The 27,915-nt window shown below is 47.2% G+C and overlaps 1 protein-coding gene across 2 annotated transcripts in view; it reads right to left on the bottom strand.

Annotated features, from left to right (window-relative positions):
- The window catches only part of LOC134965758 (protein-arginine deiminase type-1-like), a 204,748-nt gene that overhangs the window by 15,883 nt on the left and 160,950 nt on the right, over positions 1 to 27,915 (bottom strand). For both annotated transcript variants that reach the window (XM_063942107.1, XM_063942106.1), the window contains 6 exons: positions 19,371 to 19,551; positions 10,420 to 10,492; positions 10,245 to 10,306; positions 10,050 to 10,167; positions 9,437 to 9,562; positions 431 to 594 (listed from right to left, as the gene is read on the bottom strand). In XM_063942107.1, the coding sequence (XP_063798177.1) occupies positions 431 to 594; positions 9,437 to 9,562; positions 10,050 to 10,167; positions 10,245 to 10,306; positions 10,420 to 10,492; positions 19,371 to 19,551 (724 nt within the window). The remainder of the gene's footprint in view (positions 1 to 430; positions 595 to 9,436; positions 9,563 to 10,049; positions 10,168 to 10,244; positions 10,307 to 10,419; positions 10,493 to 19,370; positions 19,552 to 27,915) is intronic.

Here is a 27,915-nt window from a genome sequence, read left to right as displayed (position 1 = left end):
TGACCCCCGTAAGGAGGTTTGTGCTTCGCTGTACCCGGTATGCAAGTGACAGTGTCCACACTGTAACTATACATAGGAGGCATTCCCCACCAGCTGCGTAATACCCTTAATGCCATCTGCCTGGGAGACCAACTTGTCACTAACTGTCCTTGGCTGAAACACTGACCGGAATACCAGCTGAATCTCTCTCCTCTATACTGTAAAGTGAAAGGGTCACCATACGCCCTGTGACATGGAGCTACAGCGGCAGACGGCAGCCTGTGATTGGTTATCTATGGCTTAGGTTTGGTCCAGTCCTATGCAAGAAACTTTTAATATTTCAAGAAATGGCCGCAGTGACCTGTGTGACTGATATAGTGATAATCCTGGAAACTGGAACAAAAGCTGACGGCTGTAAGTGTCTCTAGCCACGTGCCTTCCCATCACTTACCCCATTTCCCACATTCTGAAATGTCAGGTTTATATAAACCAGACCAGGGAAGTCCACGTCCGGGAAATCCAGGCCCTCCACGTAGAACGTCACCTCGTCCCTCCTCTGGCGATGGACCTTGTACGATACCTTCCCCTTCCCCAGCACATGGAAGTGTGTGTTCTCTAAATGAGAGGAGCAATGGTATCAACATCCGAAGCCTCATATTACTGGCACAGGGACGCGGAATGGGATATTGGGGTCTATTCATGAAGCAGTGAAAAGAGTGGAGAAGTTACTGTCGAAGTCAAAAATATTACATAAAGAGAACATACAAATTACACACATATAAGTCGCTATACTTGCAAATATGCGCAGCGAGCACAGCAATATATGGTAACACACGCATTTACACGGACATGCCACAGAGATGGATTCGACACTTATTTCATACAGTACATAATTATAATAATATCAAGCGCCAGACATCATGATGATTTTAAATTATATAATGAAGTAATGTCATGAATGTGTATTATTTGAACGAAGCAAGATAGACCTGTCATATTTACTATTAAAGCAACCAGATTAATGTGTAGATTCATTTGATACTTGTTATTAAGTTGTAGGACATTGCAAAAAGGAATTATGATTAAATGTATAAAAGCTAAAATCACTTTTATTAGAACAATAGATATTCCAAACAGGTAGTGGACAGGAAGCTCATGCCAGCCCTTTGGATGTCTTCTAGGGTGAACCTGATTAGCATATACAAAGAGACTAGTGACTCATCATGAATCCCATCCCCAAAAACTAGATAACACTTGCTGATCACACAGGAGGGCAGTTCCTGTCTTGGTCTCAGCATAAGATGGAGTCCCAGCATGATTTTAGAGAGAGAGATAAGCATTGAGGGAATGGTATTGTATCGCTGGCCTGTAATTAACTGTATGTAACTGTATGTATTAACTGCTTACTGTGTGAGTTGTAATCATGTAATTATAGGTATACTGTACATTGTAATATATATTGAATCCATATCCTTTTAATAACAAATATATACATCAATGAGCTTTGGAACTCAGATAATGTGTGGGTGTATTGTTTTCTCTTATGGGATGCAGTGTTTTGCGATGTATAGCGCACATTCATGGGATATGGTAATAAGAGGTGCAGGCGTTTACAATATATATTAGAGCGGGCATTTTAAATATTTGTGAGAAAGCAATTTGGCATCCATAGATGGGGGCTCGTCCGGGATATCATGGTCTTAATGATGCACTGTACATTATAAACGCAACGCTGTGATCGATCAGCTTGTGGTGGACGCATCGTAAAGCTGAAAAAATCATACCCACGTGTATTGTTGTGTTATCAGTAAGGCAATGATATGAAATTTCAAGGGACAATGTGTTTCTCATAATATTTAAGATGCTAAAATGTATTTTTATTGTTGCAAAACAAAGTTCAAATAAGTCATATTGTGTTTGATTCAGATTGGATTGTTTATCTGTTAGGTAGGTTTAAAAGTACATTTGAAAGTTGCTGCATAGCCTTGATATAGTTTTTTTTTAACTCAGGCCTAAAATAACTACTGGTGCTTGTATAATGTGTGATTTCTTTGTGACAAAGGAAGCCGCATGGTCTGTCCTCCATTTTGGACTAACCACATGGCCTGTCCACCATTTTGTGTAACCCTCATGGATGTGGAAGGGGGAGGAGCAGTGGCCATTTTAGGAAGGTCATTTTCTAAATAGCTGATTTTCAGTCTGCTCAGAATAATCAGTTTCCTTGGTAAGTCAAGCACAATTTATGAGTTAACAATGCATTTATTTAACCCATGCCATAGTCAATTACAAATAGTTTCAGTTGGGCCTAGTGAGAGTAAATGGTGAGATAAGTTTTTTTTTTCTGTCCTTCTTGTCTGTGCGTAATTACTTTACATCAAGTGGAAGGTTGCACACAGATAGAAAAAGGAAAGAAAGTTGGTTTTGTTGTTTGTTTTTTTACCCTTCCAAGACTTGTAGAATCTGCTTACTAGGGAAGATAGCCATTGAAATGCAAATTAACCTGTGTAACTGCTTTTTCTTAGCAGTGGAAAAGCAAATAGCTTTGATGTGCAAATAAGAGGTAAGGTGTCTCATAGGAGACCAGTGAATGGTACATATATATATATAATATTATAATTATGTGTATATTTATATCAGTGTATGTTCTGCAAGATAGCTATCCAATCTGAATCATATCATTTAAATTATTGATTATTGCTAGATTCATTTAGTTCTGTGTGAAACCAGATACATTTGTTGCTATATAGTTAAAACTAAAATAAATGTTTAAGGAAGTAAGTGTAAAGACACAAACCCAGTCTGGCCTGGTTGTAAAGGTTTATACAGAAAAAAAACTGGGTGTTGTGTTAAGTGAGCGATTATAGTTAGTATTGCTCACATTTATAGAAGTTGTGGGATTTGTTTTATTGCGGACGTACGTTTTTTTTACACGTGTCTCGGACAAAGTACAGGACTGTGCACGCAGCGTAAGAGACACGCACTTTGCGTAAGAGTGCGGGCGCTAAGTACAAATAACACAATAGTGTCGTTTATCTAAAAGGTGGGACAGTAGCCATGCTACAATAGCACAAAACTGCCCGGTTTCTAAAGCAGATTAGTATAAAAACATTTTTTTAAACTGTATTGCCTCTGGGGGTAAAGCTGCCAATCTGAATGAATTAAAATTTTCTGTACAGAAAAACAAAGTGTATTTGAGTGAGTGGACGTAGGAGTTAGTGGATTCGAACCCCGGGAATTCGGGATCCCGTCGTGTGGTACACCAAGTAAGTGGAGGCTTGGTGGCGTGAGGCGGCTGACTCACGTTAGTATAGATTGAAATACGCAAATCGTGAGGTGATTTGCAGAGGAGCGTGATAGTGCATAGTATTGCGATGTATTGAGGTAAAAAGGTTTTTTGTATTACGCTCCGAACTGAGGGTCGCAGTTTGTACATCGACCCGTGGTCGTACGGCAGTTGGAGTGAGTCGTGGTACTCGGCGGAGAAGGAGTGGGTGAAAGCGCTCTAAGAACTTTCACCGTCTATTCGTATTGTGCATTGGGGATTGCGTAAAAAGGGGAAAAGTCCGCGATGGGATCCAATTGCACAAGCGGTGGACGTTTTGTAGCCAGGGTTCAGGTTGAAGAGCCGCGGCCCAAGGGGTCAGCGAGGTTTGTTATGTGTGGAAAATATGGTTCACACACTGAAGACTTTTTGTCTGAATGGGTACATATGACTGACAAAGATAGGGTACCATTCCCTAGGGTGGGCAGCTTTGAACCAGAGGTATTGCAGAACTTAAGGATAAGAATATGTCTGATAAAATCCCGAAAACAAAGGGTCAGACATACAAATTGTTTAAACCTGTGGCAGCAAGAGGGGTTGGTGAGTTTGATCCTAAGGTATTGCAGGTGGTATGTCTAACCAAAGTCATATAAGACAAGAATGGAAATAAAAGAACTGTTTGAACTTGTAGCAACAATAAACAAGTAAAAGAAAAAAAAGAGAGAATGCAAGTACACCGCCTTATGTAGATGTGGAAGCAGTTACGGCCAGCATACAAACTAAAGAAAATAATAAAAATGTGAAAAATATGAGTATAACCTATATATGTACTAATGAATGTTGAAGTTTTATTTAGGAGGAGAAGGTGACCTGATTGTTTTCAGCCATTTCTCATGTACCCAGAGGAGTATCCAACCAGTAAAAGAAGAGCAGTAGCCTGTGGGGAAAGTGGCTGAGACCAGTGGAACAGGTAAGTATGGTATAATTCGTGTGCATATATAGTAAAACCCAAAAATAAAACAAAAAAAATCAAGAAAGTAACGTCAGAAATGGAGAAAAACCTGTCCGCACATTAGTATTTGCCAGTAGGAAAGCGGACAGAGACAAGGTAACCCCAGGGTATTTCTTTCAGTTACCATATAAGAAGTATTCATTCCTAGTAATGCCCCTAGTAAAGATGAGCTCGGAAATGTTTGTTGGACCATGTACAGACCCTTAATACGGGATGAGAAGGATTGAATGAATACTTCGCATGACCTAGAAGCTTGTTAAACTTTTTTTTTTTTGTCTTTTGCAGTAATAGAAAACTCTCCATCTGGATAAGATCACTGGTAAACACTAATTCGGCAAATGGGAGGTGGCTGTCTCTGTGCAAATGGACGGGCTCAATAAGGCATTGAGTGTCAGGGTGCAGACTTCTTTGCAAAATTGGAAAGGGGTCACAGTAGCTAATCTTAGATAGTGTGCTATTGAACATCACAAGAATAGTGCTAGGCGCAGAGAACAACAGGTGGAGAAGTTGAGGACGGTAAGTATACTGGCACATACAGGAAAGACCCATCAGTCCAAACCCCAGATCCCAAATGGTCAATAATATGTTACACTTATAGGAAGGAAGGGCATTTTGCCAGAGATTGTAGGAGTAGTAGGACACATAGTCAATATAGACCCCCTAGACAGAAAACATCAGCCACATTATTAAACACATAGATGGGACCAAGGGACAATAGTAAGGAATCATAAGCCATATGGAAAACACAGATTCGGCTAATGGGAAGAGCAAAATAAATGCAACATTACCCTTTGACAAAACTTGCTGGGGTTAAGATGGGGCCTCTAAACTTTTGCTTCTTTTTCCTAGCAGAAATGGTCCCTGATTAACTTAATTTTGTTAGATATGATATACATATACGGTGCTCCCGCTCAGGAAGTACAAAGTATATTAGACACCCACGAAGACTAATGTCGCATTCTACTGTTCTAGATGCATGTCCATCACAGGTAGAGGAAATTATCTCACAGATACCGGGTTCCCTATGAACTTAGGATGGACAGGACACTGGATTGATGGCTGGGATAGTCCCAATAGCGATACGATAAACACAGAATTTTTTTTTAAGGGGAGTAGACCAAGTAGAGAATCACTTCCCCGTAGTGCCCAATCCAGTTGTCAAATTTTTATAAAATCTTCTTCACCTCTACAAACTCATCTGTCACCAACCTCTATTCTTTTTCTCTACAGTTTTCCTATTCATCTTTTGCGTTCACACAGGGTGGTACAATACATGGACCCAATTACAGTTCAAACACCACATGCCTAGGTCCTTCAGAGTTCTGCCCAAACCCAGTATATCTCAACAGCACGATAACAGTATTACTGCAGTGTGCCTTGTCATGCACAAAGGGTGGAGAATGGGAATACTGGTGAAGGGACATTTTGTATAGACACTGATATGCCTGTTGGTAAATGGCAAACCTGACATTTTCTTTTTCATTTTCTTCTTCTTTCTTTCCTCTAGAGATGTTTCTTTTTTCTTTTTCTTTTTTTTTTTTTGAGTTATGCTCATGGTACTCTACATTGCAAACACACGATAGTAAATTAAGATACAAAAATTTGTGTTCCCTACAGGAAAAGGCAGTCTGGAGGACAAAGGGGTATGGCCAGGAGTCCTCAGGACTGTGGACAGGTGGACATGGTAAGCCAGTAGCCCCCAGAGCATACCTTCCAAGTCTAGCTGAGGTGGCACACGGTCTGACTCATGTAGGCAAAGAGGGTAGGTGCAGGCTGATGAGAGCCTACTGGTGTGCGCCAGGATTCTATTCTCATGCAGGTAAGAGAGCAATGACCTGTCTTGCTTGCTTGAGGAAGAATATTGGTAAAGCAATACCAACAGAGCCATCCCATATCCCTCCTGCAGACGGATCTTTTCAGGAAATACAAATCGACTTCGTACAGTTAACACCCTTTAGGAATTATTGTTATGTATTGGTGTGCACTGATGTTTTCTCAAACTGGGTAGAGGCATTTCCTGCCGCCACGGATGCTGCTGTGTTTACCGCAAAGAAAAATTGCGCAGAAATTTGTGTGTAGATAATGGTACCCCTAGAAGTAGGAGCAAAGCTTGAAATTGTACTATTGTGATCATAGATACTGCCACTAGTATTATGTAGCTTCGGAACCACTCCCAGATCTTCACTCAACGAATCACCCTCTTCAAAATTTGTTTTTGTTTTTGTTTTGGTATTTGTGTTTTTTTTTGGGTTGTTTTTGGAAGACAACCTTATGTCATGATTGATCCGCACAATGATCAGAAATACAACAATGAGGTGACAGTACAGTACCTTGTTGAGATGAGCCAGCATTTGAGAACTTGACAAAAGAACTTGAAACTGTTGATTGCTGGTATGCCAAATACTAACTGTCTTGATTGTGAACCAAGAGACTGTGTGATTGTTCTTACGCTCAGATTGCCTAATAGACAGGTGGGAAGGACCATACCAAGTTTTGTTGACAGCACTATCCCAGTGAAAGTAGCCGAGAGAGAGACTTGGGTCCACGATTCCCATTGCAGGAAAGTCGGTAGTCCGGAAGGAACTCGTAAATGGAGTGAGATCGCAAAAGTATCACCAGAGACTCTGTTCCATGAAGACTGAGAGGCGGCACTGTTGAACACTACCTGAGCGTACTAAAGGACTGCAGAAAGACCAGTCATTGTAATTGATTTGTTATGAACAAGAGTTGTTCTATTTCTCTTTTCTCTCTTTCCCGCTGACAAACATTTTTTTTTCAGGATATTCTATTTTTGCGAGGTTTTTTTATGAGGAGTCGAGTGTGGGACTGGAACTGGTTCTGGAGGAAGGAGTGATTTCCTTACAGGATCCCAGGATTAGCCGATCAGTTTTTTAAAATCAGAGAAAAATCAAAGGTCTAGTAGTTATGGAGTTCAGAGGTAATCAGGAACAATCAGACAATGGCTATTCACACATTGCAGATAAAGAGCTCATTAATATATGTGGAAGAAAGGTTTATGAGTGGCTCTCCCCGAACTCAGAAGGTTTATGTTATTTAGGAAGGACACTACTTATAACCCTTGTTCAATGATTAAACAGACCTAGCATACGTTCCAGAAATGGAAACAATGTTCAGAAAATGATAGGAATATGTAGATCATGAAAATTTTATGTCACTGTCACGATTTGTTTGTGTCTTCATCTACCCAGCAGAACCTCAATCGAATCCAAACATCAGTGTACAAAGACGTAGGTACATGTATGTGTGAAATGTTCGTCGCAAATTAGACATTATAGGCCAAAGCACTGTCCCAGCATACTCTATAGGTTGAATGTTGTCCCACACCCAACCAGTGGTCCTGTGACCGCCGAGTGCATATAGAGGACGTCTCGTCCTCCTCCCTGTCTTCCCCAAATATAGTGAAGTGTCTGATTTGCGAAATGCATACATATTTGTGTCTAGGTCACCGATTATTGTATGAAATATTTTTTTTCTTATGTTAATAATTGATGGCAGTTATTGTTTGCTGCCAAAGGGTGGACTGTCAAAGTCAAAAATATTACATAAAGAGAAAATATAAACTACACACATATAAGTCGCTATACTTGCAAATATGCGCTGCGAGCACAGCAATATATGGTAACACACGCATTACACGGACATGCCTCAGAGATGAATTCGACACTTATTTCATACAGTACATAATTATAATATCAAGCGCCAGACATCATGATGATTTAAAATTATATAATGAAGTAATGTCATGAATGTGTATTATTTGAACGAAGCAAGATAGACCTGTCATATTTACTATTAAAGCAACCAGATTAATGTGTAGATTCATTTGATACTTGTTATTAAGTTGTAGGACATTGCAACAAGGAATTATGATTAAATGTATGAAAGCTAAAATCACTTTTATTAGAACAATAGATATTCCAAACAGGTAGTGGACAGGAAGCTCATGCCAGCCCTTTGGATGTCTTCAAGGCTGAACCTGATTAGCATTTACAAAGAGACTAGTGACTCATCATGAATCCCTCCCCCAAAAACTAGATAACACTTGCTGATCACACAGGAGGGCAGTTCCTTTTTTGGTCTCAGCGTTAGATGGAGTCCCAGCATGATTTTAGAGAGAGAGAGAGACATAAGCATTGAGGGAATGGTATTGTATCGCTGGCCTGTAACTAACTGTATGTAACTGTATGTATTAACTGCTTACTGTGTGAGTTGTAATCATGTAATTATAGCTATACTGTACATTGTAATATATATTGAATCCATATCCTTTTAATAACAAATATATACATCAATGAGCTTTGGAACTCAGATAATGTGTGGGTGTATTGTTTTCTCTTATGGGATGCAGTGTTTTGCGATGTATAGCGCACATTCATGGGATATGGTAATAAGAGGTGCAGGCATTTACAATATATATTAGAGCGGGCATTTTAAATATTTGTGAGAAAGCAATTTGGCATTCACATTGCCCATGGCAACCAATCAGCATTGAAGTAACATTTATAATTTGCATACTATACAATTGTACAGAGCAGCTGATTGGTTGCCCTGAGCAACTTCTCCACAGGCTCACTTCTCCGCACTTTTCACTGCTTCATGCATAGACTCCATAGGTGGACATCTACTAAGCAGTGATAAAAGTGGATATGCTGCCCACGGCGACCAATCAGCCGCTCTGTATACTTTTATAGTATGCAAATTATAAATGTTACGTCAATGCTGATTGGTTGCCATGGGCAACTTCTCCACTGGCTCACTTCTCCACTTTTATCACTGCTTAGTACATGTGCCCCTTAGTCTGTTATATGGTGACATCTGCCGTATTCTGCAGCGACTTACAATTGGGAGCAAAACTAATATTAACAGACAAACAAAGTGGCAAGAGGGCGCAATCTATAGGATAATGGGGGGTGACACGAGAGTAAGGTCCACCCGGACTGCAGTGGGGAAGTGCCAGGTTGGGTGGGGGGGTCTCTATAAAGTGAAATGGCTCCGCCCTCTGTGATGCTGCCACGCCCCGTCCTGCTTGAGGAACGACTGAGGAGTGCACAGTGGCACACCCACAAACTGACACCCATACACCCCCACACTGGCACCCTCCCAGTGACACCCATACACCCTCACACTGACACAAGCACCTACCCCTCTGTAGAGACACTTACTGCACGTTTGGTAGACTCTCAGTTTGTTGGAGTGAGGCTCAGACATGGACAGAATCACTTTGTAGTCATTGAATACTTCATCAGGACCCTCAGCCGTGAGAACCATCGGGGACATGTCCTTCAGATCTGACGGAGAAAGAAGGCGGCATCAGGACTACAGTAGATCACTGATCACTTCCTGACAGACTTCCATTCATAATAAATGATACTGAGTAAGTGTCCCGGGTGATCTGTGGAAATATCACCAAATTTAAGGTGATATGAAAAATACATTGTGCAGGGTTACACTGAACAGCAAATTCTCACAGCAGCCATACAGGCTGGCGATCTTATTAGATAACAATATTGGCTCTTTCACTTCCAGCTCACTCACTGTACCGGCTACCAATGTCCTAGGAACTAGTGACATTACAGAGGCACCAGTGCCTCACACCTCTGCCATATGTCTAGCACCTATAGGCTGATAAATGGCTGCCCCTACTGTGCAGAGCAGACAGGTGCACTTTAAAGTTAGATTCTCTTTTTAAGTACATTTTTCATAGGAGCGAGAAAGTCGGGTACAACAAATAGCGCAAAAGACGCCGTATCCAAATTATTTTTACAAGGTCGGTACCTGCAGTGTTGGGCATCTCTGCGGCTTGGTTGTCAGGAAGTCCGGAACAGTTTCGATCTCGATCACAATTCACCAGCAGAACCGCGCCCTTCCCACCGGGTCCCCAAGACCAGGAGTCCTGTGTGATACGGTAACATGAGATTACCTGGGGCTCTGCATAATCATGAACACACTGGCGACCGGAGCACACCATACCTTATTCTTCACCCCACGGGTCACCGCTCCGATGCGACTCACGTCCACATCCAGGGAGACGCCTGGAACACAGCAACGGGTCAGAGTGACACACACATCTCAGGCCACTAACCCTATTGTCCCAGGAGGCTCCTTCCATCCCTCCCCGTTACAGGGAAGAGATAGGGCCACTCACCTACACACGTCAAGTACAGCGTGGCGTTGCCCCGGACATCCGTCCGCTGAGATCCATAGTACCAGACTTTAATCTGGGGGAAAACGCCAATAATAACAGGTCATAGCGTACACGTAATCTAGTGTTTGTTCATTTATCAGAATATAATCTTGGGTGCAATTAGGATTGGGAGGCGATATAAATGACATAGTGATCTGCAGAACATTGCTCTGTCCCACCTACCCCCTGAGAGGTACATAGCGACATATCCTGCAGATTATTACATTACTGACCTCTCTAGTGATCTGCAGAACATTGCTCTGTCCCACCTACCCCCTGAGAGGTACATAGCGACATATCCTGCAGATTATTACATTACTGACCTCTCTAGTGATCTGCAGAACATTGCTCTGTCCCACCTACCCCCTGAGAGGTACATAGTGACATATCCTGCAGATTATTACATTACTGACCTCTCTAGTGATCTGCAGAACATTGCTCTGTCCCACCTACCCCCTGACAGATACATAGTGATATATTCTGCAGATTATTACATTACTGACCTCTCTAGTGATCTGCAGAACATTGCTCTGTCCCATCTACCCCCTAACAGGTACATAGTGATATATCCTGCAGATTATTACATTACTGACCTCTCTAGTGATCTGCAGAACATTGCTCTGTCCCACCTACCCCCTGAGAGGTACATAGTGACATATCCTGCAGATTATTACATTACTGACCTCTCTAGTGATCTGCAGAACATTGCTCTGTCCCACCTACCCCCTGACAGGTACATAGTGACATATCCTGCAGATTATTACATTACTGACCTCTCTAGTGATCTGCAGAACATTCCTCTGTCCCACCTAACCCCTGACAGATACATAGTGATATATTCTGCAGATTATTACATTACTGACCTCTCTAGTGATCTGCAGAAAATTGCTCTGTCCCATCTACCCCCTGACAGGTACATAGTAATATATCCGGCAGATTATTACATTACTGACCTCTCTAGTGATCTGCAGAACATTGCTCTGTCCCATCTCCCCTTCTGACAGGTACATAGTGATATATTCTGCAGATTATTACATTACTGACCTCTTTAGTGATCTGCAGAACATTGCTCTGTCCCATCTACCCCCTGACAGGTACATAGTGATATATCCTGCAGATTATTACATTACTGACCTCTCTAGTGATCTGCAGAACATTGCTCTGTCCCATCTACCCCCTGACAGGTACATAGTGATATATCCTGCAGATTATTACATTACTGACCTCTTTAGTGATCTGCAGAACATTGCTCTGTCCCATCTACCCCCTGACAGGTACATAGTGACATATCCTGCAGATTATTACATTACTGACCTCTCTAGTGATCTGCAGAACATTGCTCTGTCCCACCTACCCCCTGAGAGGTACATAGTGACATATCCTGCAGATTATTACATTACTGACCTCTCTAGTGATCTGCAGAACATTGCTCTGTCCCACCTACCCCCTGACAGGTACATAGTGACATATCCTGCAGATTATTACATTACTGACCTCTCTAGTGATCTGCAGAACATTCCTCTGTCCCACCTAACCCCTGACAGATACATAGTGATATATTCTGCAGATTATTACATTACTGACCTCTCTAGTGATCTGCAGAACATTGCTCTGTCCCATCTACCCCCTGACAGGTACATAGTAATATATCCGGCAGATTATTACATTACTGACCTCTCTAGTGATCTGCAGAACATTGCTCTGTCCCATCTCCCCTTCTGACAGGTACATAGTGATATATTCTGCAGATTATTACATTACTGACCTCTTTAGTGATCTGCAGAACATTGCTCTGTCCCATCTACCCCCTGACAGGTACATAGTGATATATCCTGCAGATTATTACATTACTGACCTCTCTAGTGATCTGCAGAACATTGCTCTGTCCCATCTACCCCCTGACAGGTACATAGTGATATATCCTGCAGATTATTACATTACTGACCTCTTTAGTGATCTGCAGAACATTGCTCTGTCCCATCTACCCCCTGACAGGTACATAGTGATATATCCTGCAGATTATTACACTACTGACCTCTCTAGTGCTCTGCAGAACATTGCTCTGTCCCATATACCCCCTGACAGATACATAGTGATATATTCTGCAGATTATTACATTACTGACCTCTCTAGTCATCTGCAGAACATTGCTCTGTACCATCTACCCCCTGACAGGTACATACCTCCCAACTGTCCCAATTTTCAAGGGACAGTCCCGTTTTTTGGGGACTGTCCCGCTGTCCCACCCGCAGGCCACAGTGTCCCGCGGTGGGGGGGGTCAGTTGGGAGGCTCTGTCAATCGCTGCTCTGCTTAGCAGAGCAGCGGTGTATAGACGCTGTGCGCATGCGCACAGCGTCTATTCAGTGGAGTCAGAGGGAGAGGGGGCATGCCAGTGGCTCACAGAGCGCTGGGCATGCCCCCTCAGTGACGAAAACGGGGGCGTGGCTCGCGATCGCGGGTTCTCCGCGAAGCCATGTCCCCTTTGCATAGGCCACACCCCCTTTCGGGACCGCACGCGGCATCGCCGCGCGAGTGTCCCGCTTCACAAACAAACAAAGTTGGGAGGTATGCAGGTACATACTGTAGTGATATATCCTGCAGATTATTACATTACTGACCTCTCTAGTGATCTGCAGAACATTGCTCTGTCCCATCTACCCCCTGACAGGTACATAGTGATATATCCTGCAGATTATTACATTACTGACCTCTCTAGTGATCTGCAGAACATTGCTCTGTCCCATCTACCCCCTGACAGATACATAAGGATATATCCTGCAGATTATTACATTACTGACCTCTCTAGTGATCTGCAGAACATTGCTCTGTCCCATCTACCCCCTGACAGGTACATAGTGATATATCCTGCAGATTATTACATTACTGACCTCTCTAGTGATCTGCAGAACATTGCTCTGTCCCATCTACCCCTAACAGATACATAGTGATACATTCTGCAGATCATTACATTATTGACCTCTCTGGTGATCTGCAGAACATTACTCCGTTTCATCTACGCTCTGACATATACATAGTGATATTACAGATTATTACATTTCTGACATCCACATAGGTCTGCGGAACATTATAAGGGCCCATTTATCAAAAAATATTTGCAGATTTTTCGGGTTTTCGGGGATTAGCCGCAAATATTAGGTATAACCCGAATGTATGTAGAAGGGACTGCAGCAGATGTCTCCGAGGGTGTAGTATGGTATGCCGGCGGCCGGGCTCCCGGCGACCAGCATACCGGCGCCGGGAGCCCGACCGCCAGCATACCGACAGCGTGGTGAGCGCAAATGAGCCCCTTGCGGGCTTGCTGCGCTCACCACGCTGCGGGCACGGTGGCGCGCTACGCACACCACGCTATTTTATTCTCCAGGGGGGTCGTGGACCCCCACGAGGGAGAAAAAGTGTCGGTATGCCGGCTGTCGGGATTCCGGCGCCGGTATACTGTGCGCCGGGATCCCAACAGTCGGCATACTGAAGACCACCCCTCTCCGATAACTGCTGCGATCTCTCTATTCCCACCGGCAGCCACCTCCCCCCGTAGGCTTCTATGTAAAATGTGATGTTGCCAGATTTACCCATTTCCATAATGTAAAGCATTCCCAATATTGGCTCCTGCAGCTTCCGCCATCTGCATTCTCCCGGACCCGTCCCTGGAAATGGCTGCTGTGCATGTGTGGTCAGCGGGATCTTGGATGCGCAGTAGTTCCACTTACACAATGAGCACATCTCAGGGACGCCACAGATCGCATTACTTTTACCCTAATCCTAACCACTTGCCCCACACCCGCAGCCTAGCCATAACCCCCCCGCCTAACCCTAACTTCCCCCACACCTGCAGCCTAACCCTAACCATTCCCTCCAGCCTAACCATAACATTCCCCCCACACCTGCAGCCTAACCCTAACCATTCCCTCCAGCCTAACCCTAACTTTCCCCACACCCACAGCCTAACCCTAACCATTCCCTCCAGCCTAACCCTAACATTCCCCCCACACCCGCAGCCTAACCCTAACCATTCTCCCCAGCCTAACCCTAACTTTCCCCACACCCACAGCCTAACCCTAACCATTCCCTCCAGCCTAACCCTAACATTCCCCCCACACCCGCAGCCTAACCCTAACCATTCCCCCCAGCCTAACCCTTCCTTCCCCCACACCCGCAGCCTAACCATTCCCCCCAGCCTAACCCTAACTTCCCCCACACCCGCAGCCTAACCCTAACCATTCCTCCCAGCCTAACCCTAACTTCCCCCACACCTGCAGCCTAACCCTAACCATTCCCTCCAGCCTAACCCTAACTTCCCCCACACCTGCAGCCTAACCCTAACCATTCCCCCCAGCCTAACCCTTCCTTCCCCCACACCCGCAGCCTAACCATTCCCCCCAGCCTAACCCTAACTTCCCCCACACCCGCAGCCTAACCCTAACCATTCTCCCCAGCCTAACCCTAACTTTCCCCACACCCACAGCCTAACCCTAACCATTCCCTCCAGCCTAACCATAACATTCCCCCCACACCCGCAGCCTTACCCTAACCATTCTCCCCAGCCTAACCCTAACTTTCCCCACACCCACAGCCTAACCCTAACCATTCCCTCCAGCCTAACCCTAACATTCCCCCCACACCCGCAGCCTAACCCTAACCATTCCCCCCAGCCTAACCCTTCCTTCCCCCACACCCGCAGCCTAACCATTCCCCCCAGCCTAACCCTAACTTCCCCCACACCCGCAGCCTAACCCTAACCATTCCTCCCAGCCTAACCCTAACTTCCCCCACACCTGCAGCCTAAACATAACCCCCCCAGCCTAACCCTTCCTTCCCCCACACCCGCAGCCTAACCCTAACCATTCCCCCCAGCCTAACCCTTCCTTCCCCCACACCCGCAGCCTAACCCTAACCATTCCCCCCAGCCTAACCCTTCCTTCCCCCACACCCGCAGCCTAACCCTAACCATTCCTCCCAGCCTAACCCTAACTTCCCGCAGCCTAACCCTAACTTCCCCTAGCCCGCAGCCTAACCCTAACCATTCCCCTCAGCCTAACAATTCCTTCCCCCACACCCGCAGCCTAACCCTAACCATTCCTCCCAGCCTAACCCTTCCTTCCCCCACACCTGCAGCCTAACCCTAACCATTCCCCCCAGCCTAACCCTTCCCCCACACCCGCAGCCTAACCATAACCATTCCCCCCAGCCTAACCTTTGCTTCCCCCACACCCGCAGCCTAACCCTAACCATTCCTTCCAGCCTAACCCTAACTTCCCCCACACCCACAGCCTAACCCTAACTCCCCCAGCCAAACCCTAACTTCCCCCACACCCGAAGCCTAACCCTAACCCCCCCAGCCTAACCCTAACTTCCCCCACACTGGCAACCTAACCCTAAGCACATCCCCAGCCTAACCCTAACTTCCCTCACACCTGCAACCTAACCCTAACCACTCTTCCCCAGCCTAACCCTTCCTTCCCCCACACCCGCAGCCTAACCCTAACCATTCCCCGCAGCCTAACCCTTCCTTCCCCCACACCCGCAGCCTAACCCTAACCATTCCCCCCAGCCTAACCCTAACTTCCCCCACACCCGCAGCCTAACCCTAACCATTCCTCCCAGCCTAACCCTAACTTCCCCCACACCTGCAGCCTAACCCTAACCATTCCTCCCAGCCTAACCCTAACTTCCCCCACACCCAAAGCCTAACCCTAACCCCCCCAGCCTAACCCTAACTTCCCCCACACCCGAAGCCTAACCCCCCCAACCTAACCCTAACTTCCCCCACACCTGCAGCCTAACCCTAACCATTCCCTCCAGCCTAACCATAACATTCCCCCCACACCCGCAGCCTTACCCTAACCATTCTCCCCAGCCTAACCCTAACTTTCCCCACACCCACAGCCTAACCCTAACCATTCCCTCCAGCCTAACCCTAACATTCCCCCCACACCCGCAGCCTTACCCTAACCATTCTCCCCAGCCTAACCCTAACTTTCCCCACACCCACAGCCTAACCCTAACCATTCCCTCCAGCCTAACCCTAACATTCCCCCCACACCCGCAGCCTTACCCTAACCATTCTCCCCAGCCTAACCCTAACTTTCCCCACACCCACAGCCTAACCCTAACCATTCCCTCCAGCCTAACCCTAACATTCCCCCCACACCCGCAGCCTAACCCTAACCATTCTCCCCAGCCTAACCCTAACTTTCCCCACACCCACAGCCTAACCCTAACCATTCCCTCCAGCCTAACCCTAACATTCCCCCCACACCCGCAGCCTAACCCTAACCATTCTCCCCAGCCTAACCCTAACTTTCCCCACACCCACAGCCTAACCCTAACCATTCCCTCCAGCCTAACCCTAACATTCCCCCCACACCCGCAGCCTAACCCTAACCATTCCCCCCAGCCTAACCCTTCCTTCCCCCACACCCGCAGCCTAACCATTCCCCCCAGCCTAACCCTAACTTCCCCCACACCCGCAGCCTAACCCTAACCATTCCTCCCAGCCTAACCCTAACTTCCCCCACACCTGCAGCCTAACCCTAACCATTCCCTCCAGCCTAACCCTAACTTCCCCCACACCTGCAGCCTAACCCTAACCATTCCCCCCAGCCTAACCCTTCCTTCCCCCACACCCGCAGCCTAACCATTCCCCCCAGCCTAACCCTAACTTCCCCCACACCCGCAGCCTAACCCTAACCATTCTCCCCAGCCTAACCCTAACTTTCCCCACACCCACAGCCTAACCCTAACCATTCCCTCCAGCCTAACCATAACATTCCCCCCACACCCGCAGCCTTACCCTAACCATTCTCCCCAGCCTAACCCTAACTTTCCCCACACCCACAGCCTAACCCTAACCATTCCCTCCAGCCTAACCCTAACATTCCCCCCACACCCGCAGCCTAACCCTAACCATTCCCCCCAGCCTAACCCTTCCTTCCCCCACACCCGCAGCCTAACCATTCCCCCCAGCCTAACCCTAACTTCCCCCACACCCGCAGCCTAACCCTAACCATTCCTCCCAGCCTAACCCTAACTTCCCCCACACCTGCAGCCTAAACATAACCCCCCCAGCCTAACCCTTCCTTCCCCCACACCCGCAGCCTAACCCTAACCATTCCCCCCAGCCTAACCCTTCCTTCCCCCACACCCGCAGCCTAACCCTAACCATTCCCCCCAGCCTAACCCTTCCTTCCCCCACACCCGCAGCCTAACCCTAACCATTCCTCCCAGCCTAACCCTAACTTCCCGCAGCCTAACCCTAACTTCCCCTAGCCCGCAGCCTAACCCTAACCATTCCCCTCAGCCTAACAATTCCTTCCCCCACACCCGCAGCCTAACCCTAACCATTCCTCCCAGCCTAACCCTTCCTTCCCCCACACCTGCAGCCTAACCCTAACCATTCCCCCCAGCCTAACCCTTCCCCCACACCCGCAGCCTAACCATAACCATTCCCCCCAGCCTAACCTTTGCTTCCCCCACACCCGCAGCCTAACCCTAACCATTCCTTCCAGCCTAACCCTAACTTCCCCCACACCCACAGCCTAACCCTAACTCCCCCAGCCAAACCCTAACTTCCCCCACACCCGAAGCCTAACCCTAACCCCCCCAGCCTAACCCTAACTTCCCCCACACTGGCAACCTAACCCTAAGCACATCCCCAGCCTAACCCTAACTTCCCTCACACCTGCAACCTAACCCTAACCACCCTTCCCCAGCCTAACCCTTCCTTCCCCCACACCCGCAGCCTAACCCTAACCATTCCCCGCAGCCTAACCCTTCCTTCCCCCACACCCGCAGCCTAACCCTAACCATTCCCCCCAGCCTAACCCTAACTTCCCCCACACCCGCAGCCTAACCCTAACCATTCCTCCCAGCCTAACCCTAACTTCCCCCACACCTGCAGCCTAACCCTAACCATTCCTCCCAGCCTAACCCTAACTTCCCCCACACCCAAAGCCTAACCCTAACCCCCCCAGCCTAACCCTAACTTCCCCCACACCCGAAGCCTAAACCCCCCAACCAAACCCTAACTTCCCCCACACCTGCAACCTAACCCTAAGCACCCCCCCAGCCTAACCCTAACTTCCCCCACACCTGCAACCTAACCCTAAGCACCCCCAGCCTAACCCTAACTTCCCCCACACCTGCAACCTAACCCTAAGCACCCCCAGCCTAACCCTAACTTCCCCCACACCTGCAACCTAACCCTAAGCACCCCCAGCCTCACCCTAACTTCCCCCACACCTGCATCCTAACCCCCCACAGCCTAACCCTAACCCCCCCAACCTAACCCTAAATTCCCCCACACCCCCGCAGCCTAACCATAACCGACCCCCCCAGCCTAACCCTAACCCCCCCAGCCTAACCCTAACCACCCCCCAGCCTAACCCTAACGCCACCCCCAGCCTAACCCTAACCACCCCCCCAGCCTAACCCTAACCACCACCCCAGCCTAACCCTAATGCCCCCCAGCCTAACCCTTACTTCCCTATCACCCGCAGCCTAACCCTAACCATCCCCCCCAGCCTAACCCTAACTTCCCCCACACCCGCAGCCTAACCCTTACTTCTCTCACACCCACAGCCTAACCCTAACCTACCCCATTCCCGCAGCCTAACAATAACCTCCCCCACCCCCGCAGCCTAACCCTCCCCCTAGTGCCTAAATCCCACCCCAGTACTTATCTCCAGGAACGCCGGGATTCTGGGAAATTGTCCGCATCCAAATGGGGCAGCTGAGTACCTCTAAGCTGCCCCAATGATATATTATTGGTGACTATTATCGCCACATTTTATTGAGTAGACCTCTACATGCTTCACATGATTACACGTGGGGCCGGAGTGCCCATTCCTTCGCTGCGCAGTAGATAACGGACATATTACATGACACAATGTATCACCTTGTTGTCGTTCAGTTCCTTGCTGGGCTTTTGTGGTGTGATCACGACTTTGATGCATTTGTTTAGGGGCCATTTTTCCCCGTCTTGGGGTCTGTCCAGAGTCTTGGGGTTGTAGATAATGGTGACGTCCAGGGAGCCGGAACCGCGGACATCGAATGAGTCAGCCCCTTTTGGAATTGACCTGAAAATGGGTAAAATAATGTTCTGTTACGGAGGAATGTACCGACGCTCTGTGTCATCAGCTGTGACTGTATCACACGTGGGGTGAGCTGTGTCCACAGAAACTGAGCATGCAGGATACAACAACCTGTACCTTGTCAGCTGCTGTGGAACTACAAGTGCTAGCATGCCATAGCATAGGCATAAAAGGAAATGCAGCTCTGGAACAGCTCTCGGAGAGACATGCTGCCTACATCTGCTCACCACAATATATATTGTATACATGAGTAGTGTAACCTGTACATACAGGCCCATAGGCTGCATTCTTTCTGTTCCGATGCGTTGCGGTGCGCACATTATTGTATAGCAGACATTTACTATAGTTATCACTCATCTCCCAGCTTTTATTACCTATAAACTTTCATATTCCAGCCTCATTCTCCATTCCCTGGCCCTGACACATTCCTGATACTGTATCTGACTCATTCATTAGCATAATATGACTCTGACACGTTTCACTGATGACTGACCCTGCCGCGTTTCACCAATCACTGACCTGCCACGTTTCACCAATCCCTGACTCGTTTCACCAATCACTGAACTGACGCGTTTCACCAATCACTGACCCTGCCACGTTTCACCAATGGTTGACGCGTTTCACCAATCACTGACCCTGCCGCGTTTCACCAATCCGTGACTCGTTTCACCAATCACTGACTCTGACGCGTTTCACTGACCGTGATGCGTTTCACCAATCACTGACACTGCCGCGTTTCACCAATCCCTGACTCGTTTCACCAATCACTGAATCTGACGCGTTTCACTGATCCTGACGCGTTTCAGCAATCACTGATACAACCATCCTCAAGGCCATGACTGGGAAGTCTTCTGAGTCTGGGTCTAGGAGAAGAGGTTTGGAACAAGGACAGGGGGAATTGTCCTTTTTGCAGGGAAAGATTTATAGACCACGGTTTGCAGAATTAGGACGTTTATTACATGGGTGCAGATAAACTCAAAAGTATTTATCTAAAGGGTCTAATTATCATTAATCACATACTTACTGCGGCAGCCATTGCCCGGGTAGGGTCTCGGGGTAACCCTCTGCTGGCTAATTATGCAAAGTGTTGCCCATACGCTACAACGGTCTAGCGCCATCTTCAGATGGCTTTAGGTGTGGGGCCAGTCTCAGGAATGCTTTACATTCTGAAACTAGATAAATATCACAGCACCCCATCTCCCATACAAACCTATGGGGGCTGCGGCTGCTGCCGGCGGGAATGGCGGGATCGCAGCAGGTATAAGAGATATCTCCTGAGGTCCCCCGTCATACATTAAGGTGATAATAAAGATTTGCGGGAATAAGCTGCAAATATTTAATGATAAATGGGCCCCTAAAGGCGCTACGTGGCAGCTTCTCAAACACAGGGACAATGGGCCTAATTCAGACCTGATCGCTCCTCTGCGAAGTTGCAGAGGTTTGCGATCGGATAGTCGCCGCCCAGACAGAGTGAAAATCCGCCCCGTGCAACTCTGCGTACGCCGTGCGAAAAACTTTGCATACACGGTCAACTGCAAATCCGTTCTCACCTCACTCACCATCAATGTTTTTTCCAGTGTGTGCGCAGCCCAGAACTTACTCCGATGAGAATCAGGCTGATCGGGGCCGGAGCTGACGTCACACATCCTCCCTGAAAACGCTTGAGAACGCCTGCATTTCCCTGACACTCCCAGATAACGGCCAGTTACCACCCCCAAACGTCCTCTTCCTGTCAATCAACCAGCATTCGCCTAGCGATCAAAAAAGATGCAGGATTTTTTCCCAGTTTGGCCTTGCGCCTGCGCAGTACAATCCGTACACATGCGCAGTCAATCGTTAATCAGCCGCTTTGCGATTTCGCACAGCAGCAGTCAGGTCTGAATTAGGCCCAATGGGCCAGTGGAAGGAGATGATAAGTAGATAAGTAGATGGGTTAGAACTTTTTTTAGTAATGGAGAAACGTTACGAGGAAATGCTTCAGAGGACGTTTTGTGGCCACAGTCCCTCCATTACCAGCAGCAGAGGTCTATGGGGGCTGCCAGGCTGTCGCATTTACCACGCTCCGGAACGCGATCAGTTCACGTCTGACACATCGCAGGGGACAGGCCTCTTTCGGAACCCCTGTTGCTGGATGTGTATTCTTGAATACATGCAGACGGTATATAATATCTTATTGCTGTGATAAGAAATGACAATTATCGGATCTAAAACCCTGTAACTAAGAAACGGGCCCTTGAGGTTCAAGAGGAGAAGCCGAGAGAGACTCACAAGACAGGAACGAGGAGCTGTGTCCCCCTCCCAGAGACAATGTCAGCGACAGACGTGGGATGTGAGGATGCAGAATAAGTGAGAACGTTGTCCGGGTAAACAATGAGCCCCCCCGCCGTAACAAGCTAGGAACTGTGGGGGTCATACAGACCTGATCGCACGCTAGGTTTTTTCGCTGCGCTCTGATCAGGTCAGAACTGCGTATGCACCACAATGCGCAGGCGCGTCGCACGGGTACAAAGCAGATCGTTGCTGTGCGATGGGTTTTACGAAGAATCAATTCGCACAGCCGATCGCAAGGAGATTGACAGGAAGAGGGCGTTTGTGGGTGGCAACTGACCATTTTCAGGGAGTGTCTGGAAAAACGCAGGCGTGTCTAAGCGTTTGCAGGGCGGGTGTCTGACGTCAGTTCCGGGCCCGGACAGGCTGAAGTGATCGCAGCGGCTGAGTAAGTTCTGGTCAACTCAAAAACTGCACAAAACTTTTTTGTAGCGTTCATACACTTGCAAAGTGAAAATACACTCCCCTGTGGGCGGCAACTATCTGCTCGCAGCGCTGCAAAAAAAACCCTAGCGAGCAATCAGGTCTGAATTAGGCCCTGTGTCCCCCTCAGTGGAAGCAAAGACTCCACCGCTGCACATGCTCCACTTCCCTGAAGATGGCGCCGCTGAGCGAGGGGGACCCACTTGCTGTCATCAGGTAGGATGCAAGGGATGGTGGGGAGACCCTGCTCAGAGGAGGGGGGCACATGGGCTTTAATACACCCCTGCGTCCAACTCTGTGTCTGCTGCTGTATTTACTGGTTACATAAAATGTACTATTTCCGGAAAATAAGAGACACGATCCTGCGCTGCTAGCTGTGACGAAGCTCCTGTAACAGCACCGCTACTATAACGTTTAGCCCATAGGTAAGAAATGACAAGCAGGATTATATGTTTTGGCTCCAGCAGACGCCCCTCTCTGCACCTGTGACTATTGCACAATGTGACACTGGAGGTGAGGGAACCAGCTCTCCCTGTACAGGCCCCGACTCGCACTGGCATACAATGATCTTATATACAGTGTCATCCAGGTTATAGGGAAGCTTGCCTTCTGACTGTCCGTGAGTCTCTAATGGCTCCCGTACACTACAACGAGGTATCTCATGCACTCTGCTGCATGCGATACCCGCTCATCCCCCCTGCCAGCACCGCCAGCTCCTAGGGGTCTATTCATGAAGCCATGAAAAGAGTGAAGTGAGCCAGTGGAGAAGTTGCCCGTGGCAACCAATCAGCTGCTCCGTACAATTGTATAGTATGCAAATTATAAATGTTACTTCAATTCTGATTGGTTGCCATGGGCAACTTCTCCGCTGGCTCACTTCTCCACACTTTTCACTGCTTCATGAATAGACCCCCTGGTCTCACGTTATCGTGAGTCCAAGCCACCTTCACTCACGATGTGCTAACGATAGATCACACGCGCTCTAACGTAAGGCACCCTCATAGCGAGCAACAGGGCCAGAACTTACATGCTGCAGGTAAGATCTGGGAGCCCTTCTTACGACCCCTGGGAGCGCGCCTCAGATTGTAATCGTAAATGGATCACAAACGATGGGATCAATTTACTCGAGATACCTCGGCCCGATGCGTTGATGTCATGCCAAAATGCACAATATCGCTCTGGTGTATGGGGGCCTTAAGGGTCCTGCGGGACGCAGACAGACGTGGCAGACACTGACCGGTGACAGGGTGACCATCGTCACTGGGGGTATCTATGCTGTCAGGTAGGGTTTGGTCTCTAGGAAATGCTGTATAACCACGTGGAGGTAATATTTAGCAGATCTCCAGTGACCGCACTCAAGGGGACATTTACTAAGCAGTGATAAGAGTGGAGAAGTGAGCCAGTGGAGAAGTTGCCCCATCAACCAATCAGCAGCTCTGTGTAATTTTATAGTTTGCAAATTATAGATGTTACTTCAGTACTGATTGGTTGCCATGGGCAACTTCTCCACTGGCTCACTTCTCCGCTCTTATCACTGCTTAGTAAATGTCCCCCTTAGTCTTCCAGGTGTCCTGTCAGGTGCAGTAGGCCGGAGTACCCTTGTGGCTTATTACTACTGGGACTACTAATGGGAAGGGTCCCACCTTTCTTATAGCCAGATACAAGCTCTGTACACCCTGCCTACTACACGTAACGCAGAATAAGCCTTCCGCAGCGATACCTGGGACCAAGCAGGATATAAGGGATGTATCAGTATCTAGTGGTGAATGAACTGGTGATACAAGTATTTGCAGCTATTAGTATTGTCCATTGTAAGCTGCAGGATCTGAAGACGGGTGGGGATGGGATAGCATGTCATATGAAATGACAACACTATGGGGAGGATTAAAGAGGTACTGAGAAATACTGTGTACAGATGTGTCCTCATACAGATAGCCTCAACACGCCATGTAACGCCAGAGATATACACAGCGCTGTTTCCATTCAGTTTTGCACAATTTTGGGGATATTCTCAATTCCCGTATGGAATGATATATATATATATTTTATCAATTTCCTTATATCACCCCCTTATATATAGCTGTTTCATTAATTCTCTTTGAAATGCAGCAACGTCTCTCCACAACAATAAAAAAAAATGCAGCACCTTCCGGGATAATGGTCTTATTTTTATTCCAATGCAATCCAGACGTGGATAATATAAATAAAGGATAATAATAATAATAATAATAATAATAGTCATTTATCAAAACAGCACATATAAAAACAAAATGTACAAGCAGAGTTTAGCTGTAAAATGCCGCGGCTGTATGACATGTAATGGGGAATTAGCCCACCGGACCCCCGGACGCCTGATGTTATGCGGTGCACCTTCCCTCATCAGGAATTCCTTTACCCTTGATGTTCCCAACACCTTTCCACCGCTAGCTGTCCTCCGGTCGCCGGTCCCCGGTCCCCAGGCACTCTTTGGTGCCGCCGATTCTCCCGCTCTCGCTCTGTTAGACAAACGGCTCCTCGCTCCGCTATTATGTAGTGACCAAGTCAGCGGTGCAAGTAGATATTTTGTCTTAGTGGTACTGATAGCATGGTAACGTGTCATGATGGGGCGTGGTCACATAAAACTAGAGGAGTGGCTATATGACAATAAGGGCATGGGCACATTATGCCACACACTGTAGTGGCCCTTACAAATTATGCCACACACCGTAATGCCCCTTACACATTATGCCAAACACTGTAATGCCCATTACACATTATGCCACACACCGTAATGCTTATTACACATTATGCCACACATCATAATGCCCATTACACATTATGTCACACACTGTCATGCTTATTACACATTATGCCACACATCATAATGCCCATTACACATTATACCACACACCGTAATGCTTATTACACATTATGCCACACATCATAATGCCCATTACACATTATACCATACACCGTAATGCTTATTACACATTATGCCACACATCATAATGCCCATTACACATTATGCCACACACCGTAATGCTTATTACACATTATGCCACACATCATAATGCCCATTACACATTATGCCACACACTGTAATGCTTATTACACATTATGCCACACACTGTAGTGGCCCTTACAAATTATGCCACACACCGTAATGCCCCTTACACATTATGCCAAACACTGTAATGCCCATTACACATTATGCCACACACCGTAATGCTTGTTACACATTATGCCACACATCATAATGCCCATTACACATTATGTCACACACTGTAATGCTTATTACACATTATGCCACACATCATAATGCCTATTACACACTATACCACACACCGTAATGCTTATTACACATTATGCCACACATCATAATGTCCATTACACATTATACCACACACTGTAATGCTTATTACACATTATGCCACACATCATAATGCCCATTACACATTATGCCACACACCGTAATGCTTATTACACATTATGCCACACATCATAATGCCCATTACACATTATGCCACACACTGTAATGCTTATTACACATTATGCCACACACTGTAGTGGCCCTTACAAATTATGCCACACACCGTAATGCCCCTTACACATTATGCCAAACACTGTAATGCCCATTACACATTATGCCACACACCGTAATGCTTATTACACATTATGCCACACATCATAATGCCCATTACACATTATGTCACACACTGTAATGCTTATTACACATTATACCACACATCATAATGCCCATTACACATTATACCACACACCGTAATGCTTTTCTCTATCGTCCTAGTGGATGCTGGGGTTCCTGAAAGGACCATGGGGAATAGCGGCTCCGCAGGAGACAGGGCACAAAAGTAAAGCTTTCCGATCAGGTGGTGTGCACTGGCTCCTCCCCCTATGACCCTCCTCCAAGCCAGTTAGATTTTTGTGCCCGGCCGAGAAGGGTGCAATCTAGGTGGCTCTCCTAAAGAGCTGCTTAGAAAAGTTTAGCTTAGGTTTTTTATTTTACAGTGAGTCCTGCTGGCAACAGGATCACTGCAACGAGGGACTTAGGGGAGAAGAAGTGAACTCACCTGCGTGCAGGATGGATTGGCTTCTTGGCTACTGGACATCAGCTCCAGAGGGACGATCACAGGTACTGCCTGGATGGTCACCGGAGCCTTGCCGCCGGCCCCCTTGCAGATGCTGAAGTAAGAAGAGGTCCAGAATCGGCGGCAGAAGACTCCTCAGTCTTCTAAAGGTAGCGCACAGCACTGCAGCTGTGCGCCATTTTCCTCTCAGCACACTTCACACGGCAGTCACTGAGGGTGCAGGGCGCTGGGAGGGGGGCGCCCTGGGAGGCAAATGAATACCTATTTTGGCTAAAAATACCTCACATATAGCCTCCGGAGGCTATATGGAGATATTTAACCCCTGCCAGAATCCGTTAAGAGCGGGAGACGAGGCCGCCGAAAAAGGGGCGGGGCCTATCTCCTCAGCACACAGCGCCATTTTCCCTCACAGAAAGGCTGGAGGGAAGGCTCCCAGGCTCTCCCCTGCACTGCACTACAGAAACAGGGTTAAAACAGAGAGGGGGGGCACTAATTTGGCGCTAGAAATATATAAAAAAGATGCTATAAGGGAAAACACTTATATAAGGTTGTCCCTATATAATTATAGCGTTTTTGGTGTGTGCTGGCAAACTCTCCCTCTGTCTCTCCAAAGGGCTAGTGGGTCCTGTCCTCTATCAGAGCATTCCCTGTGTGTGTGCTGTGTGTCGGTACGTGTGTGTCGACATGTAGGAGGACGATGTTGGTGAGGAGGCGGAGCAATTGCCTGTAATGGTGATGTCACTCTCTAGGGAGTCGACACCGGAATGGATGGCTTATTTAGGGAATTACGTGATAATGTCAACACGCTGCAAGGTCGGTTGACGACATGAGACGGCCGACAAACAATTAGTACCGGTCCAGACGTCTCAAAAACACCGTCAGGGGTTTTAAAACGCCCGTTTACTTTAGTCGGTCGACACAGACACAGACAGGGACACTGAATCCAGTGTCGACGGTGAATAAACAAACGTATTCCTTATTAGGGCCACACGTTAAAGGCAATGAAGGAGGTGTTACGTATTTCTGATACTACAAGTACCACAAAAGAGGGTATTATGTGGGATGTGAAAAAACTACCATAGTTTTTCCTGAATCAGATAAATTAAATAAAGTGTGTGATGATGCGTGGGTTCCCCCCGATAGAAAATTATGGGCGGTATACCCTTTCCCGCCAGAAGTTAGGGCGCGTTGGGAAACACCCCTTAGGGTGGATAAGGCGCTCACACGCTTATCAAAACAAGTGGCGGTACCGTCTATAGATAGGGCCGTCCTCAAGGACCAGCTGACAGGAGGCTGGAAAATATCATAAAAAGTATATACACACATACTGGTGTTATACTGCGACCAGCGATCGCCTCAGCCTGGATGTGCAGAGCTGGGGTGGCTTGGTCGGATTCCCTGACTAAAAATATTGATACCCTTGACAGGGACAGTATTTTATTGACTATAGAGCATTTAAAGGATGCATTTCTATATATGCGAGATGCACAGAGGGATATTTGCACTCTGGCAT

Source organism: Pseudophryne corroboree, chromosome 10 (genome assembly GCF_028390025.1).
Source record: "Pseudophryne corroboree isolate aPseCor3 chromosome 10, aPseCor3.hap2, whole genome shotgun sequence".
NCBI lineage: Eukaryota > Metazoa > Chordata > Amphibia > Anura > Myobatrachidae > Pseudophryne > Pseudophryne corroboree.
This window is presented reverse-complemented; position numbering and strand designations above follow the sequence as displayed.